At 43.3% G+C, this 14,798-nt stretch overlaps 1 protein-coding gene across 10 annotated transcripts in view; it reads right to left on the reverse strand.

The window, feature by feature from the left end:
• Positions 1 to 14,798, reverse strand: part of LOC147029978 (E3 ubiquitin-protein ligase NEDD4-like) — a 325,864-nt gene that overhangs the window by 164,173 nt on the left and 146,893 nt on the right. Inside the window, exon 1 of one of the 10 annotated variants that reach the window (XM_085873553.1) lies at positions 12,198 to 12,248. The exons of the other annotated variants lie outside the window; for them this stretch is intronic. Coding sequence (XP_085729679.1) covers positions 12,198 to 12,233 — 36 coding nt within the window. The 5' untranslated portion in view covers positions 12,234 to 12,248. Of the gene's footprint in view, positions 1 to 12,197; positions 12,249 to 14,798 lie in introns of those variants that run through there. 10 annotated transcript variants of the gene reach the window in all.

Genomic DNA, 14,798 nt, shown 5'->3' on the forward strand with positions numbered 1-14,798 from the left:
GCCAGGAACATGATTGCAAAGACACTACACAGATATTAAAATAATGTATCTGGAAGATCGACGCCCATTCGCTGATGATCCTAACCTACGATGCATTGCAAGTGGCATAATTACTGATAATGAAGTCCATGTTGACAGTGCAAAGGAGGTTGGGACTCCAATCCTTACTAATATGGTTGGAAGAAACACCTCAGAGTACAAATTCAAGAGGAGCAATCAGGCAGTTACACTGAAACATACATCCTAAATCAAGATTAATGATGAGGTACAAATTGATCCCGAGCTTTTGGTCCGGTGCCTGATCATTGCTGGTGAGAGACGTGATGACATTCCATCCCTGTTGACACATTAACTTTGCAGTTACCCCCTCTACACTTTTTGAAGCTCCTGGTATTCGGCACCAAGCAAATAAATCTGTATTGAGGTATGTCATATGGAATTTACTTGACCAACAGAGCCAAACACAAAGTCCAGTCGGTGATGTTCAATATGTGTTAGATGGTGGTTTTCTTCTGTATTGCATTCCTTGGACAAGTGATACCACCTATAATGCTCTCAATCAAATGTTATGTTGGCTGTGTTCGGCAGAAGTATGGAAGAAGTAATCGTCCGATAGTTATGAGTCTGGCCTACCAATGAAGGACATGGCCCATATGAGGAGGACGAAAAGTCATATCAAGGCAACAGTGCAGTTTACAGGTGACATGCAATTCCAAATGTAGAAGGAAGAATTCCTTGCCTGTACCCAGAAAAAACAACGTTTTATCAAACCCCTTAGCACTAGACTGAAGGAATCTGGCTTCACCTGCATTCATGCTGATCTCATGGTAGTCCAGGCTGATTTGAAGAGTGATGAAAGAATGGTCACAGTGCTCATTGGGGAAGATACTGATTTGCTGGTTCTGCTATTTGATGTGTTCCTAATATCAGAGCCAAAGCAAACTGTGAAAAGCCAAATAAAATATGGAAGATCAGGTCCATGAAAGAAGTACTTGAGCATCATGTGAGCATTCATATAACTGTTCATTCATGTCTTATTTGGATGCAATACATCATCATGGGTCTTTGATATGGGCAAAGGAATAGCTCCGAGGAGAGCAAAGACAAATGATGAATTCATTAAACAAGCGCCATTGTTTCAGACACAGGCACCAGCTGTCAATGAACTCATTGCAGCTGGAGAGGAGGCTACAGTCTGTATTTATGGAGGCAAACCTGGATAAGGCCGAGATATTCTGCGATACAAGCATTTTGCAGGCAAGATAGCTTCAAGCACCACTTACGAGCAACAACAAGCTCTTCCTCCAATCTCAACGGCTACACTTTCCCCCAGCCTGTGGACATATCAGATGTAGCAATGGAAAGAGACTGCCAACAACTTAAACTGCGTGGATTGGAGATGGAAGATTCAGGATGGAAATCTGGGAACAGTGATGACTGATCTTCCAACCGCTCCACGGTCACGACTTAAAGTCGTCAGATGTAACTGCAAGAAAAACTGCATAATTCTGAGATGTACATGCAGGAAGCATAGATTGGAGTGCACATCCGTATGTGGTGAATGTAGAGGAAACAACTCTAGCCATTAACCAACCACAGCACTTCAGCAAATGACTTCTGTGACTCCATGGGACTAACTCAACCTGTAATCTTTCCCACCTAGATTTGTCAAAAGCAAATCATCCCTTTTGGATTTGGTTACAACCAACTTCCCAAAGTCTCATACTCTTCCTCTGCTCAAATTGGTTCACCTGATCATGTGTTTGTGAAGGTCAACATCACTCCAGCCATTCTCAGAGAACAACTTCAGCACCGGAAAGTCTGGTAGTTCACTCAGGCAAACTGGCAGGGACTGTAAGCAGCCGTTGCACTTCAGGATTGGTCTCCTATATCCACCGCACCTGATATTAATTCAGCCTGAGAATTCTTCCACAGAAACATGCTCTCCCTTTTGCACAGATTCACCCCATCTCATCTTCAGTTATCTTACCTATTCTCCCACCTTTGGTGCTTTGAATCCTGTGGTGAGGCAGTTGCCTTAAAACAACTTGCATACTCCTCTTGGAAGGCAACCTCAGATCATTTCACAAAGCCCACAAGTGTGTGTGTGTGTGTGTGTGTGTGTGTGTGTGTGTGTGTGTGTGTGTGTGTGTGTGTGTGTGTGTGTGTGTGTGTGTGTGTGTGTGTGTGTGTGTGTGTGTGTACTCTCAGGAGAGCCAAAAACAATTCAAACTTGTCTCCCTTCTCTAAAACGTGGTGGGACCTGGTTAGATCCGTCTCTGGAGTATGCTCTACCTCCAACCCTTCCTTCTCTTCAAAAGACTCCACAGCTAACCCCACTCGTGAGAAAGCTGAATGCCTCAATTCTCTGTTTGCTTCTAAATATTATGCCCCAACCATCCACTCTCTGTACCCACCCGACACAGTTACACCCAACTGCTCCTGGACTCTGCTTTTTGCATCTGAGAAGGTAGAAAACTTTCTGGCATAACGTGACTCCAGTTCTGCAACTGGATTGGATGGCATCAGCTCACATTTCCTAAAAACCCACACTCTGCACTTTTCACCCTCCAATTTGCCTTATGTCATCTTCATCCGCTTAGAAATCAGCCAACATCACTGCATTTCAAAAAAAAAAGTGCACAAAAACAATCCTCTCAACTACAGACCAATTCGCTTGCTGACAATCATCAGCAAGGCCATGGAATCCATCACTTGAGTCGATATAAAATCCTTCCTTTTCTCCAACAGCCGCATCTCAGATCATCATTTTGGATTCCAACCTGGTCACTTTACCTTGGACATGCTGATTCAACTCTCCCACCAATTGATGGAGGCCCTCAATATCAGACATAAGAGCAGGGCAGTCTCTTTAGACATATTGCAACTGGAGCTTTCAATACCATCTTGTATACTGCCTTGCTCTCCAAACTCGAAATGCCTATGGCATTCAAGGTCACCTCCATTCTTGGGTTACTAACTTCCTCTATTCTTATAGCCAACATGTGGCTCTCAACAGAATACTCTCATCTCCTCTCCCTGTCAAGGCCGGAATGCCCCAAGTCAGTGTTCTCGCCCACATCCTATTCCTAATCGTCATCAATGATCCCTCTGATTGATCTCACTGCTTCAATGATTGCAAGCTTGTCCATTTTGATGCATCTCCACTTGAAACTCAGTGATGGCCAGCTGTTTGATGGAGTCACCATGGTAAAATGGATACAAGCATGGTCACAAAAACCAAGGGGCAGAAATGTTAGAGGGATCATCCGATAAAATAAGGTCGAGAGTTGATTACTCTGCTCCTACACGGAATCTCATTGGAAAGAGAACATGTTGGAAAAGGAGATGGTTCTCACTAAACGTCAGCAGCTGAAAGTGAAATGAAATCAGGGAAGAACATGAACCATTTGACCAATTTATGTGAGGGGCATTAAAGACCACAAGAAGAAGATGGTGGACAGGGATTTTGAGGACAGTATTTAGGTGGGCGAGAAGCAAATTATCAGAGTTTGTGGAACTATTGAGGGGGGAGGGGTGTATATACAGGTAATACGAAAGTTGTCAAGAATTCCAAATGTACATGTGATGGAATTTCAGAGTGAAGGTTCAGATTGACAAGGAAGAAGTGGATTTTGCTGCGACTATGTACAGAAGGACACCGCCACTGATTCGACCGTCAGTACACGGTCTACTCAAAAAATATGGTACTCCAGGACACTTAAGTCAGTGTCCCAGATGCCTGAATGGCCCCAGGTTTCCGTGATCGCAAGGACACCTGGTGACGCATCAGCGGCACCTCTTAGAAGCTCGTAAATTTTCTTGTGGAGGCTTGATGCATTTGTGAGCATGATTTGAAGGGAGGACACCTCACCGGCTGTTGTACTGGGAGCCGATGAGGCAGTACTCCATTTTGGGGAAAGGTCGGTGCAATGGCGGTCCTTGGAACATTGCGAGAACATTGAGGAGCAAAGTACTTCGTTATAGGTGTGGGCATACTGGTGTTGACAAGTACAGGCTGGCATTCAATGTCAAGTGGTAATGCAGTCGAGATGGTAATGGCAGGGTCTTTCTCAGTAGTACTGGATACGAGATGCAGCTTTGAGGAATAGGGCAGAGTGTTGATGCTCCTTGAACTGGTTTTATCTGCATCAGCTTTGGGGCGTCAGGAATACCAACCCGATAACTTGATGGAGGTGGGATTGGCTGAGCATGTATGATTGTATGTATCTCTTGCTCCTTCGGTATCTAATTAAACCACCATCGGGTGGGGGGGCGTGATTCTCGAACCAGCGACGAATCCGATAAAATTGAACAAGTCAAACAACAACGTTGACTGCCAACATGTCGTGCAATCTCCTCCTTCGCCCATCAATCTCTGCCGGTTCAGGGAGGTTAGGAAAAATAAGATTCTGAGAATGGGTCAAAAAAGGCAAAGCAAAAGTCCACTACAATTTGCATCTCCACTCAGCGTGGCAAGGCCGAATCCATGAGCTCCATGTGTCTTCGCTCACCTTAGACAAATTAGTTGAAAAACTCAACCTTTTCGAGTCAATGTTTGAAAGTCTAAGTTCAAGCACGTCAAACTTTGTGTTCAGGGATGTAAAACTAAGATCGGGTGACAAGTTGAGAACGACAGCTCGTGAAAGCTCTTCCACAACTTCACGCAGGAGGGCACATTCAGCTTTACAGGACAGAAGTTTATCATGCAAGGTATCGCGTGTGGCTTGGGAGGTCATACAGCCAGGGCATGACCAGAAAAGACTGGACAATAACTACCTCAAACACAGGCCCCAATCATGATTAAAATCCACCTCAAGCACAGGGCTGAAACAGATTAATAACCACCTCAATCACAGGCCCCAATCATGATTAATAACCACCTCAATCACGATTAAAATCCACCTCAAGCACAGGCCCCAATCATGATTAATAACCACCTCAATCACGATTAAAATCCATCTCAAGCACAGGCCCCAATCACGATTAAAATCCACCTCAAACACAGGCTGCAATCACGATTAAAATCCACCTCAATCACAGGGCTGAAACAGATTAATAACCACCTCAATCACAGGCCCCAATCATGATTAATAACCACCTCAATCACGATTAATAACCACCTCAATCACAGGCCCCAATCATGATTAAAATCCACCTCAATCACAGGCCCCAATGATGATTAAAATCCACCTCAATCACAGGCCCCAATCACGATTAATAACCACCTCAAGCACAGGCCCCAATCATGATTAAAGTCCACCTCAATTACAGGCCCCAATCATGATTAATAACCACCTCAAACAAAGGCCCAAATCATGATTAATTACCACCTCAAACACAGGCCCCAATCATGATCAATAACCACCTCAAACACAGGCCCCAATCACGATTAATAACCACAATCACAGGCCCCAATCATGATTAAAATCCACCTCAATTACAGGCCCCAATCATGATTAATAACCACCTCAAACACAGGCCCAAATCACGATTAATAACCACCTCAACCACAGGCCCTAATCACGATTAATAACCACCTCAATCACAGGCCCCAATCATGATTAATAACCACCTCAAACACAGGCACTAATGACGATTAATAACCACCTCAATCACAGCTCCAATCACGATTAAAATCCACCTCAAGCACAGGCCCCAATCACGATTAATAACCACCTCAAGCACAGGCCCCAATCATGATTAAAATCCACCTCAATTACAGGCCCCAATCATGATTAATAACCACCTCAAACAAAGGCCCAAATCATGATTAATTACCACCTCAAACACAGGCCCCAATCACGATTAATAACCACCTCAAACACAGGCCCCAATCATGATTAATAACCACCTCAAACACAGCTCCAATCACGATTAAAACCCACCTCAATCACAGCTCCAATCACGATTAATAACCACCTCAATCACAGGCCCCAATCACAATTAATAACCACCTCAATCACAGGCCTGAATCACGATTAATAACCACCTCAATCACAGGCCCCAATCATGATTAAAATCCACCTCAATCACAGGCCATAATGATGATTAAAATCCACCTCAAGCACAGGCCCCAATCACGATTAATAACCACCTCAAGCACAGGCCCCAATCACGATTAATAACCACCTCAATCACAGGCCCCAATCATGATTAAAATCCACCTCAATTACAGGCCACAATCATGATTAATAACCACCTCAAACACAGGCCCCAATCATGATTAAAATCCACCTCAATCACAGGCCCCAATCACGATTAATAAGCACCTCAAGCACAGGCCCCAATGATGATTAAAATCCACCTCAATCACAGGCCCCAATCACGATTAATAAGCACCTCAAGCACAGGCCCCAATGATGATTAAAATCCACCTCAAGCACAGGCCCCAATCACGATTAATAACCACCTCAAGCACAGGCCCCAATCATGATTAAAATCCACCTCAATTACAGGCCACAATCATGATTAATAACCACCTCAAACACAGGCCCCAATCATGATTAAAATCCACCTCAATCACAGGCCCCAATCACGATTAATAAGCACCTCAAGCACAGGCCCCAATCATGATTAAAATCCACCTCAAGCACAGGCCCCAATCATGATTAAAATCCACCTCAAGCACAGGCCCCAATCATGATTAAAATCCACCTCAAGCACAGGCCCCAATCATGATTAAAATCCACCTCAAGCACAGGCCCCAATCATGATTAATAACCACCTCAAAGGCCCAAATCATGATTAATTACCACCTCAAACACAGGCCCCAATCGTGATTAATAACCACCTCAAACACAGGCCCCAATCATGATTAATAACCACCTCAAACACAGGCCCCAATCACGATTAATAACCACCTCAAACACAGGCCCCAATCATGATTAATAACCACCTCAAACACAGGCCCTAATCACGATTAATAACCACCTCAATCACAGGCCCCAATCATGATTAATAACCACCTCAAACACAGGCCCTAATCACGATTAATAACCACCTCAATCACAGCTCCAATCACGATTAAAATCCACCTCAAGCACAGGCCCCAATCACGATTAATAACCACCTCAAGCACAGGCCCCAATCATGATTAAAATCCACCTCAATTACAGGCCCCAATCATGATTAATAACCACCTCAAACAAAGGCCCAAATCATGATTAATTACCACCTCAAACACAGGCCCCAATCGTGATTAATTACCACCTCAAACACAGGCCCCAATCGTGATTAATAACCACCTCAAACACAGGCCCCAATCATGATTAATAACCACCTCAAACACAGGCCCCAATCACGATTAATAACCACCTCAAACACAGGCCCCAATCATGATTAATAACCACCTCAAACACAGGCCCTAATCACGATTAATAACCACCTCAATCACAGGCCCCAATCATGATTAATAACCACCTCAAACACAGGCCCTAATCACGATTAATAACCACCTCAATCACAGCTCCAATCACGATTAAAATCCACCTCAAGCACAGGCCCCAATCACGATTAATAACCACCTCAAGCACAGGCCCCAATCATGATTAAAATCCACCTCAATTACAGGCCCCAATCATGATTAATAACCACCTCAAACAAAGGCCCAAATCATGATTAATTACCACCTCAAACACAGGCCCCAATCACGATAAATAACCACCTCAAACACAGGCCCCAATCATGATTAATAACCACCTCAATCACAGGCCCCAATCATGATTAATAACCACCTCAATCACAGGCCCCAATCATGATTAATAACCACCTCAATCACAGGCCCCAATCATGATTAATAACCACCTCAAACACAGGCCCCAATCACGATTAATAACCACCTCAATCACAGGCCCCAATCATGATTAATAACCACCTCAATCACAGGCCCCAATCATGATTAATAACCACCTCAATCACAGGCCCCAATCACGATTAATAACCACAATCACAGGCCCCAATCATGATTAATAACCACCTCAATCACAGGCCCCAATCATGATTAATAACCACCTCAATCACAGGCCCCAATCACGATTAATAACCACAATCACAGGCCCCAATCATGATTAATAACCACCTCAAACACAGGCCCCAATCATGATTAATAACCACCTCAAACACAGGCCATAATCACGATTAATAACCACCTCAAACAAAGGCCCAAATCATGATTAATTACCACCTCAAACACAGGCCCCAATCGTGATTAATAACCACCTCAAACACAGGCCCCAATCATGATTAATAACCACCTCAAACACAGGCCCCAATCACGATTAATAACCACCTCAAACACAGGCCCCAATCATGATTAATAACCACCTCAAACACAGGCCCTAATCACGATTAATAACCACCTCAATCACAGGCCCCAATCATGATTAATAACCACCTCAAACACAGGCCCTAATCACGATTAATAACCACCTCAATCACAGCTCCAATCACGATTAAAATCCACCTCAAGCACAGGCCCCAATCATGATTAATAACCACCTCAATCACAGCTCCAATCACGATTAAAATCCACCTCAAGCACAGGCCCCAATCACGATTAATAACCACCTCAAGCACAGGCCCCAATCATGATTAAAATCCACCTCAATTACAGGCCCCAATCATGATTAATAACCACCTCAAACAAAGGCCCAAATCATGATTAATTACCACCTCAAACACAGGCCCCAATCGTGATTAATAACCACCTCAAACACAGGCCCCAATCATGATTAATAACCACCTCAAACACAGGCCCCAATCACGATTAATAACCACCTCAAACACAGGCCCCAATCATGATTAATAACCACCTCAAACACAGGCCCTAATCACGATTAATAACCACCTCAATCACAGGCCCCAATCATGATTAATAACCACCTCAAACACAGGCCCTAATCACGATTAATAACCACCTCAATCACAGCTCCAATCACGATTAAAATCCACCTCAAGCACAGGCCCCAATCACGATTAATAACCACCTCAAGCACAGGCCCCAATCATGATTAAAATCCACCTCAATTACAGGCCCCAATCATGATTAATAACCACCTCAAACAAAGGCCCAAATCATGATTAATTACCACCTCAAACACAGGCCCCAATCACGATAAATAACCACCTCAAACACAGGCCCCAATCATGATTAATAACCACCTCAATCACAGGCCCCAATCATGATTAATAACCACCTCAATCACAGGCCCCAATCATGATTAATAACCACCTCAATCACAGGCCCCAATCATGATTAATAACCACCTCAAACACAGGCCCCAATCACGATTAATAACCACCTCAATCACAGGCCCCAATCATGATTAATAACCACCTCAATCACAGGCCCCAATCATGATTAATAACCACCTCAATCACAGGCCCCAATCACGATTAATAACCACAATCACAGGCCCCAATCATGATTAATAACCACCTCAAACACAGGCCCCAATCATGATTAATAACCACCTCAAACACAGGCCATAATCACGATTAATAACCACCTCAATCACAGGCCCCAATCACGATTAATAACCACCTCAAGCACAGGCCCCAATCATGATTAATAACCACCTCAAGCACAGGCCCCAATCATGATTAATAACCACCTCAAGCACAGGCCCTAATCACGATTAATAACCACCTCAAGCACAGGCCCTAATCACGATTAATAACCACCTCAATCACAGGCCCCAATCATGATTAATCACTACCTCAATCACAGGCCCGAATCAGATTAATAACCACCTCAATCACAGCGCTGAAACAGATTAATAACCATCTCAAGCACAGGCTGCAATCACGACGAAAATCCACCTCAATCACAGGCCCAAATCACGATTAATAACCACCTCAATCACAGACCCCAATCATGATTAAAATCCACCTCAAGCACAGGCCCCAATCATGATTAATAACCACGTCAATCACAGCTTCAATCACGATTAAAATCCACGTCAATCACAGGTCCCAATCACGATTAATAACCACCTCAATCACAGCTCCAATCACGATTAATAACCACCTCAATCACAGGCCAAAATCACGATTAATAACCACCTCAGCACAGGCCCCAATCATGATTAATCACTACCTCAATCACAGGCCCAAATCACGATTAATAACCACCTCAATCACAGGCCCAAATCACGATTAATAACCACCTCAGCACAGGCCCCAATCATGATTAATCACTACCTCAATCACAGGCCCCAATCATGATTAATCACTTCCTCAATCACAGGCCCCAATCACGATTAATAACCACCTCCATCACAGGCCCGAATCAGATAAATAACCATCTCAAGCACAGGCCCCAATCACAATTAAAATCCACCCTTGTAGGCAGCTGCAAATTGTCGCAGGACAGTCTCAGCCGATAATTTTTTTCTCATCATGGTAATAATTATTATTATTTACAGTACAAAAGTACCCTTTGTTGAGCATCATGTTTCAAAGGCACGGTCTTCAAAGAGGTCAGAGTTAATCAAGACGTCACTTCATTCAACGTTACTTTCTTGCTGATATGCACTTGCTTGATAATACAATCAGCAAGGTGCTGTTGCTGCCAATCTTCCCTTCTCCCCTTGAGGCTATGGAATCTAAGGGCCACCATGTCATTTGAATCCTGTGCCACGAAGCTGAGTATCAGGGTCTCCTTCTTGATCACAGTCGGTGAGCTGGTGCCCTTGCGGTTTTTTGTTTTAAACTGGCTTTATTCTGGTCTTGCTCTTTCTGTCATCTCACCTCTCTGTCCAGCACGCGCCCCTCTAGGTAATGCAAGTTCCATCACAAACCATTTCCTTATTACCCACCCTCCTCAAGTCTGAACTCAATGCTCACCTCCATTCCCTTATAGAACTTCTTTTCTCGCCTGGCGATCCATCCGAGTCTATTGTCTCGCTCTTATTTACAGGATTGCAAATCTGATGCCCACCGCCACCTCCTGTTCTTTCTCACGTCTACTTCTGAGCATTACACCCTGCTGAGACAATTTTCTCACCCTTCTGAAAATCCTCTCATTTAGCTGTGGTACATCTGTTTGTTGTCCCACTGTTTTCCCTTTGTTGCCCCATTTTGTCTGCAGATCCATTGCCTCTATTTGATTGCTGCATATAAAAGCAACCCTCCATATTACATTAAAAAAAGTCCCAACAGTAATAGCTGAGATGTCTGCCAATGACCTCTTGTGACCTCCTCCCTTTCGGAATCTTGAGTTGTAATCTTTAATTACATTACTTCATATATAAGCCACAAATTAGCGTCATTTCTAAAATGTACAACCAACAACAACCATTTTAGACATTTTGATGACAATGTATTTTTATTATTAAATAAGTTAGAAAATTGTGGAAGCACATAAAAGAGCAAATACAATAATCCCCAAGAAGGCAAATATACAAGCCTGTCCAATAACGAGCCCCATCCTCCTCGCCAAAGATACATTTTGGCAAGTCAAAGATACCAGACAGGTGGAAGGGTGGGCCAATTCCAAAATGTTTATTTTTCATGTCTCTGTTGCTTGTCTATTTGCACATCCTCCCCATTTAAAAAAAGTGAACAACTGTTCTGTGCTCGAGTTACAGCATGAAGAAATAAACAAGATAACCACACAGTTTGACTCATCATGAGCATACACCAATGAAACTGCCTCACCTTCCATAGGTGCATGTAAATGAATAATTTGGGAAGATAAAGGCAAAGCTTAAGGCAGTTAGTTGCATGCTGCCAGGTATAGACGAAAGAAGGGCTGCATTTGAACTAGAAACAGGAACGCACGACCTTTACCCGAACAGGAAGCTGCACACGTATGCATCGAGATGATTATCAGACTAGGTTTCTGGAATTCTTATTTTACAAACCAGAAATTTATCAGCTATCACAGCTCAGTCCTGAAGGAATCAGCCATGCAAGTCATCTGCAGAATGCTGCACTTGGAAAACTGATAGTGCATAAATGCTAACTTTAAAACGGAGCAGCTCATGTTATGCGTGGTAGCAAGATGTTCTCTGCTTACTGGCGCCTCTTAAGACTGCTGCAAACTAAATCCAGGGCACTTTGAGTTGGACTTGCGATGTACATTTACGTCAAAGATCCCATCCACATTGCGCGAGAATACTCAATTCATGACGTTGTTGAAAAATGAGTAGGCTATATAAGAAAAACAAAATCCAATCCTACATGCTACAAACCTTGTCAAAGTACTTTCTGTTCATTGCTCTGTTCATCGGCGCAAGTCACGCTGACAGCTCTCCAAACAGTTCACAGGTTGGTTTGTGATAGGTTCTTAACAAGCATGGCACAAGTATCATGAACATACATGTGTTAAAAGGCTTAAATACAGAACGTCTCATCATTAAAGTACTGACCCCATTACAACACAACTTGTTGGTAGAATCGTAACACAACTGCCCACCACACCGAGTTCAATCAGGATTTTCCTTTTAAAATAAACAAAATCTTGAAAGCATCAAGTCTTCCTTCTGTAGAAGAGCTGGAAATTTAGTTGGAAGACTTTTGTCAAACTACACGATGAAGGTGCCAAATTGGAGGTCATGTGTTAATGGGATAATTCAAGATCGAAAAGATGATTTTGTTCGGGTACAAACTACAGTGTCATGCGCAAAGGGAACCGACTTGATCTTTGAGACTCGGGAACTATGTCCAAAGGACCAGGGGTATTAATATAACAAATGCAGGTGATGAAGAGCTTCGTTTCACAGATAAAATTAAATGACGTCCCAAAATTAATGCTCATATTTTGAAATTCCTGGTATGCCTGAGGAGAAAAAAAAATGCCCTTGCTGACAAAATTTAAGGAGCTGCTGGAAGAGTAGCTCTTCCATGTACTTGGTGAAACAAACGCTCTCCCATTTGCCTAAATGGGGCACATGGCCATCGATCAGTGCGGTGGATCTGCGGCATGCAAGCACTGCGAAGAGGCCAAGCTTACTGGCTGTCGTGACGGCAAGAACAATCCGCCAAGCCGGCGCCAAAACGCAGTGTCTGGACACCGTGCTGCCGGGCAGTCCTCAGGGAAGTTCATTCAATGTCGAGTGACACCCTTGTTGTGGTGAGTTGGATTATTGCCTTTGGGATTAAGGGGGCCTGATATTGTTCAGGTTCTTTTGGTTTCAACTGTTAACCGAGATGGTATCGCCAAAACAAAATCTCGGCTGCAGTGCATTCCTACCAAGGCGACAGGTGGTGAATCTTTAAACAAGCAGAAGAAATGGGAATAAGTGCCACAGTCAAAACAAAGGACATGGGAGAGCCTGGGTCTCAACGGAAAACATTACTGAATGAACATCCTTACCTTGGATCGAACGAGAAATGTAGGGACGATGAAAAATACATGTATGGGTCAACCAAAAGAAATGTTTTCATGATCTGTATGAAAGAACACGTGCTTGGTCACGGTACACCCACAAGATGCTCCAAGGCTGTGTTGACATAAAAGCATATTAACTCCACAGCACGTGAACACAAAACAATACTTATGAGGGGCATCAAGGAAAAACATTGCTATTTCATAAGGTGATGGAAATGAAAAGATGACTGCAACCGGGATACAGCTGCTAAAAATAAAATTTTTAAAAAGGTAAATAAACTGGACAGGTGGAATGAGCAAGGGGAAAAACAAGCCAGGGGATAGAATCGACAAGATATACGGCATGGAAGGTGTGAGAATAGAGACAATGTGGCCAAAACAAACATGACTTGACAGCCACAACATTCTCCAGCCACAGCCCTCTGCTGTTTCTAGCAGCTATAGCTCCAAAAATAAATGTCTGCAAACAGTGCCAGCCTGCCAAAGGTCGTGAACCAGTGCACGACAATGGAACAAAGCCAACAGCTCACAGAACACAAGGACATATTGGTTGCACCTTTATAGAAAAGAGTAAGCCTCTTCATGCTATCAACAACCCAACCCCACCCTCACCCCACCCTGCCCCATCCATTTCCTTCACAGGATTCCACAGGTATGTTGATCAAAAGGACCAGAAAGTTTGCGCGTCACTCCTAGGAAGTGTGTGAGTGCATGGCTTATTTTGAAAATCTTGAGTGTAAACAAGATATTTGTACAAAAGGATGGTGTGGAGGCAGCGTGCTTACCTTCGAGAGGAAATATAGCTTGCGTTTGATTCTTGATCTGACTATAAACTGTCAGATTGGTGCTTCACAGGAGGTTTGTAGTATCTGGCTGTTGCTGGATATGGCTCGAACTTCTACTAGCATTAGCTCGTTGAGATTAAAGATCCCACTGCGTCTTTTGCAAAGAGTAGGTGAGTTATCACTGGCACCTTGAATAAATTACAAACTCCTTCCACCTGTAGTAGTAGTAGTGGTGGTGGTGGTGGTGGTAGTAGTAGTAGTGGTAGTGGTAGTACTAGCATATAAAGTATATTCTTTACATGTAGTATTATTTACATTGATGTTTGTGCACAAAGGTTTTGTACAATTTACAAGTGACATGTTTGAAAAAGGAGGCAACAGTCCGTCAAGAGAAAATGATAAACACCAACTGTATATAATATGAATGAGCACCCAAATAAATGCATATATTCATAAATCATATCACAACATGGAGCTGATACTCGAGGTTCCCCACCCCTTGGATGGTATGAGGAATACATCTGTGTGATATGAAAGCTAAATCTTGAACGGTTTTTGAAATATCGCGAACACAAAAGGCGAGGTATCGAAATGGTTGTCATGGCAACATAATTCAGCCAATCACTGCCGTGATATCGTCAGGTTGAGATAACGTCGTGAGGAATAGATACCCGCAA

This window comes from Eptatretus burgeri, chromosome 3, assembly GCF_056783735.1.
Source record: "Eptatretus burgeri isolate ZD-2024b chromosome 3, Ebu_testis_v1, whole genome shotgun sequence".
In the NCBI taxonomy this organism is placed as follows: domain Eukaryota; kingdom Metazoa; phylum Chordata; class Myxini; order Myxiniformes; family Myxinidae; genus Eptatretus; species Eptatretus burgeri.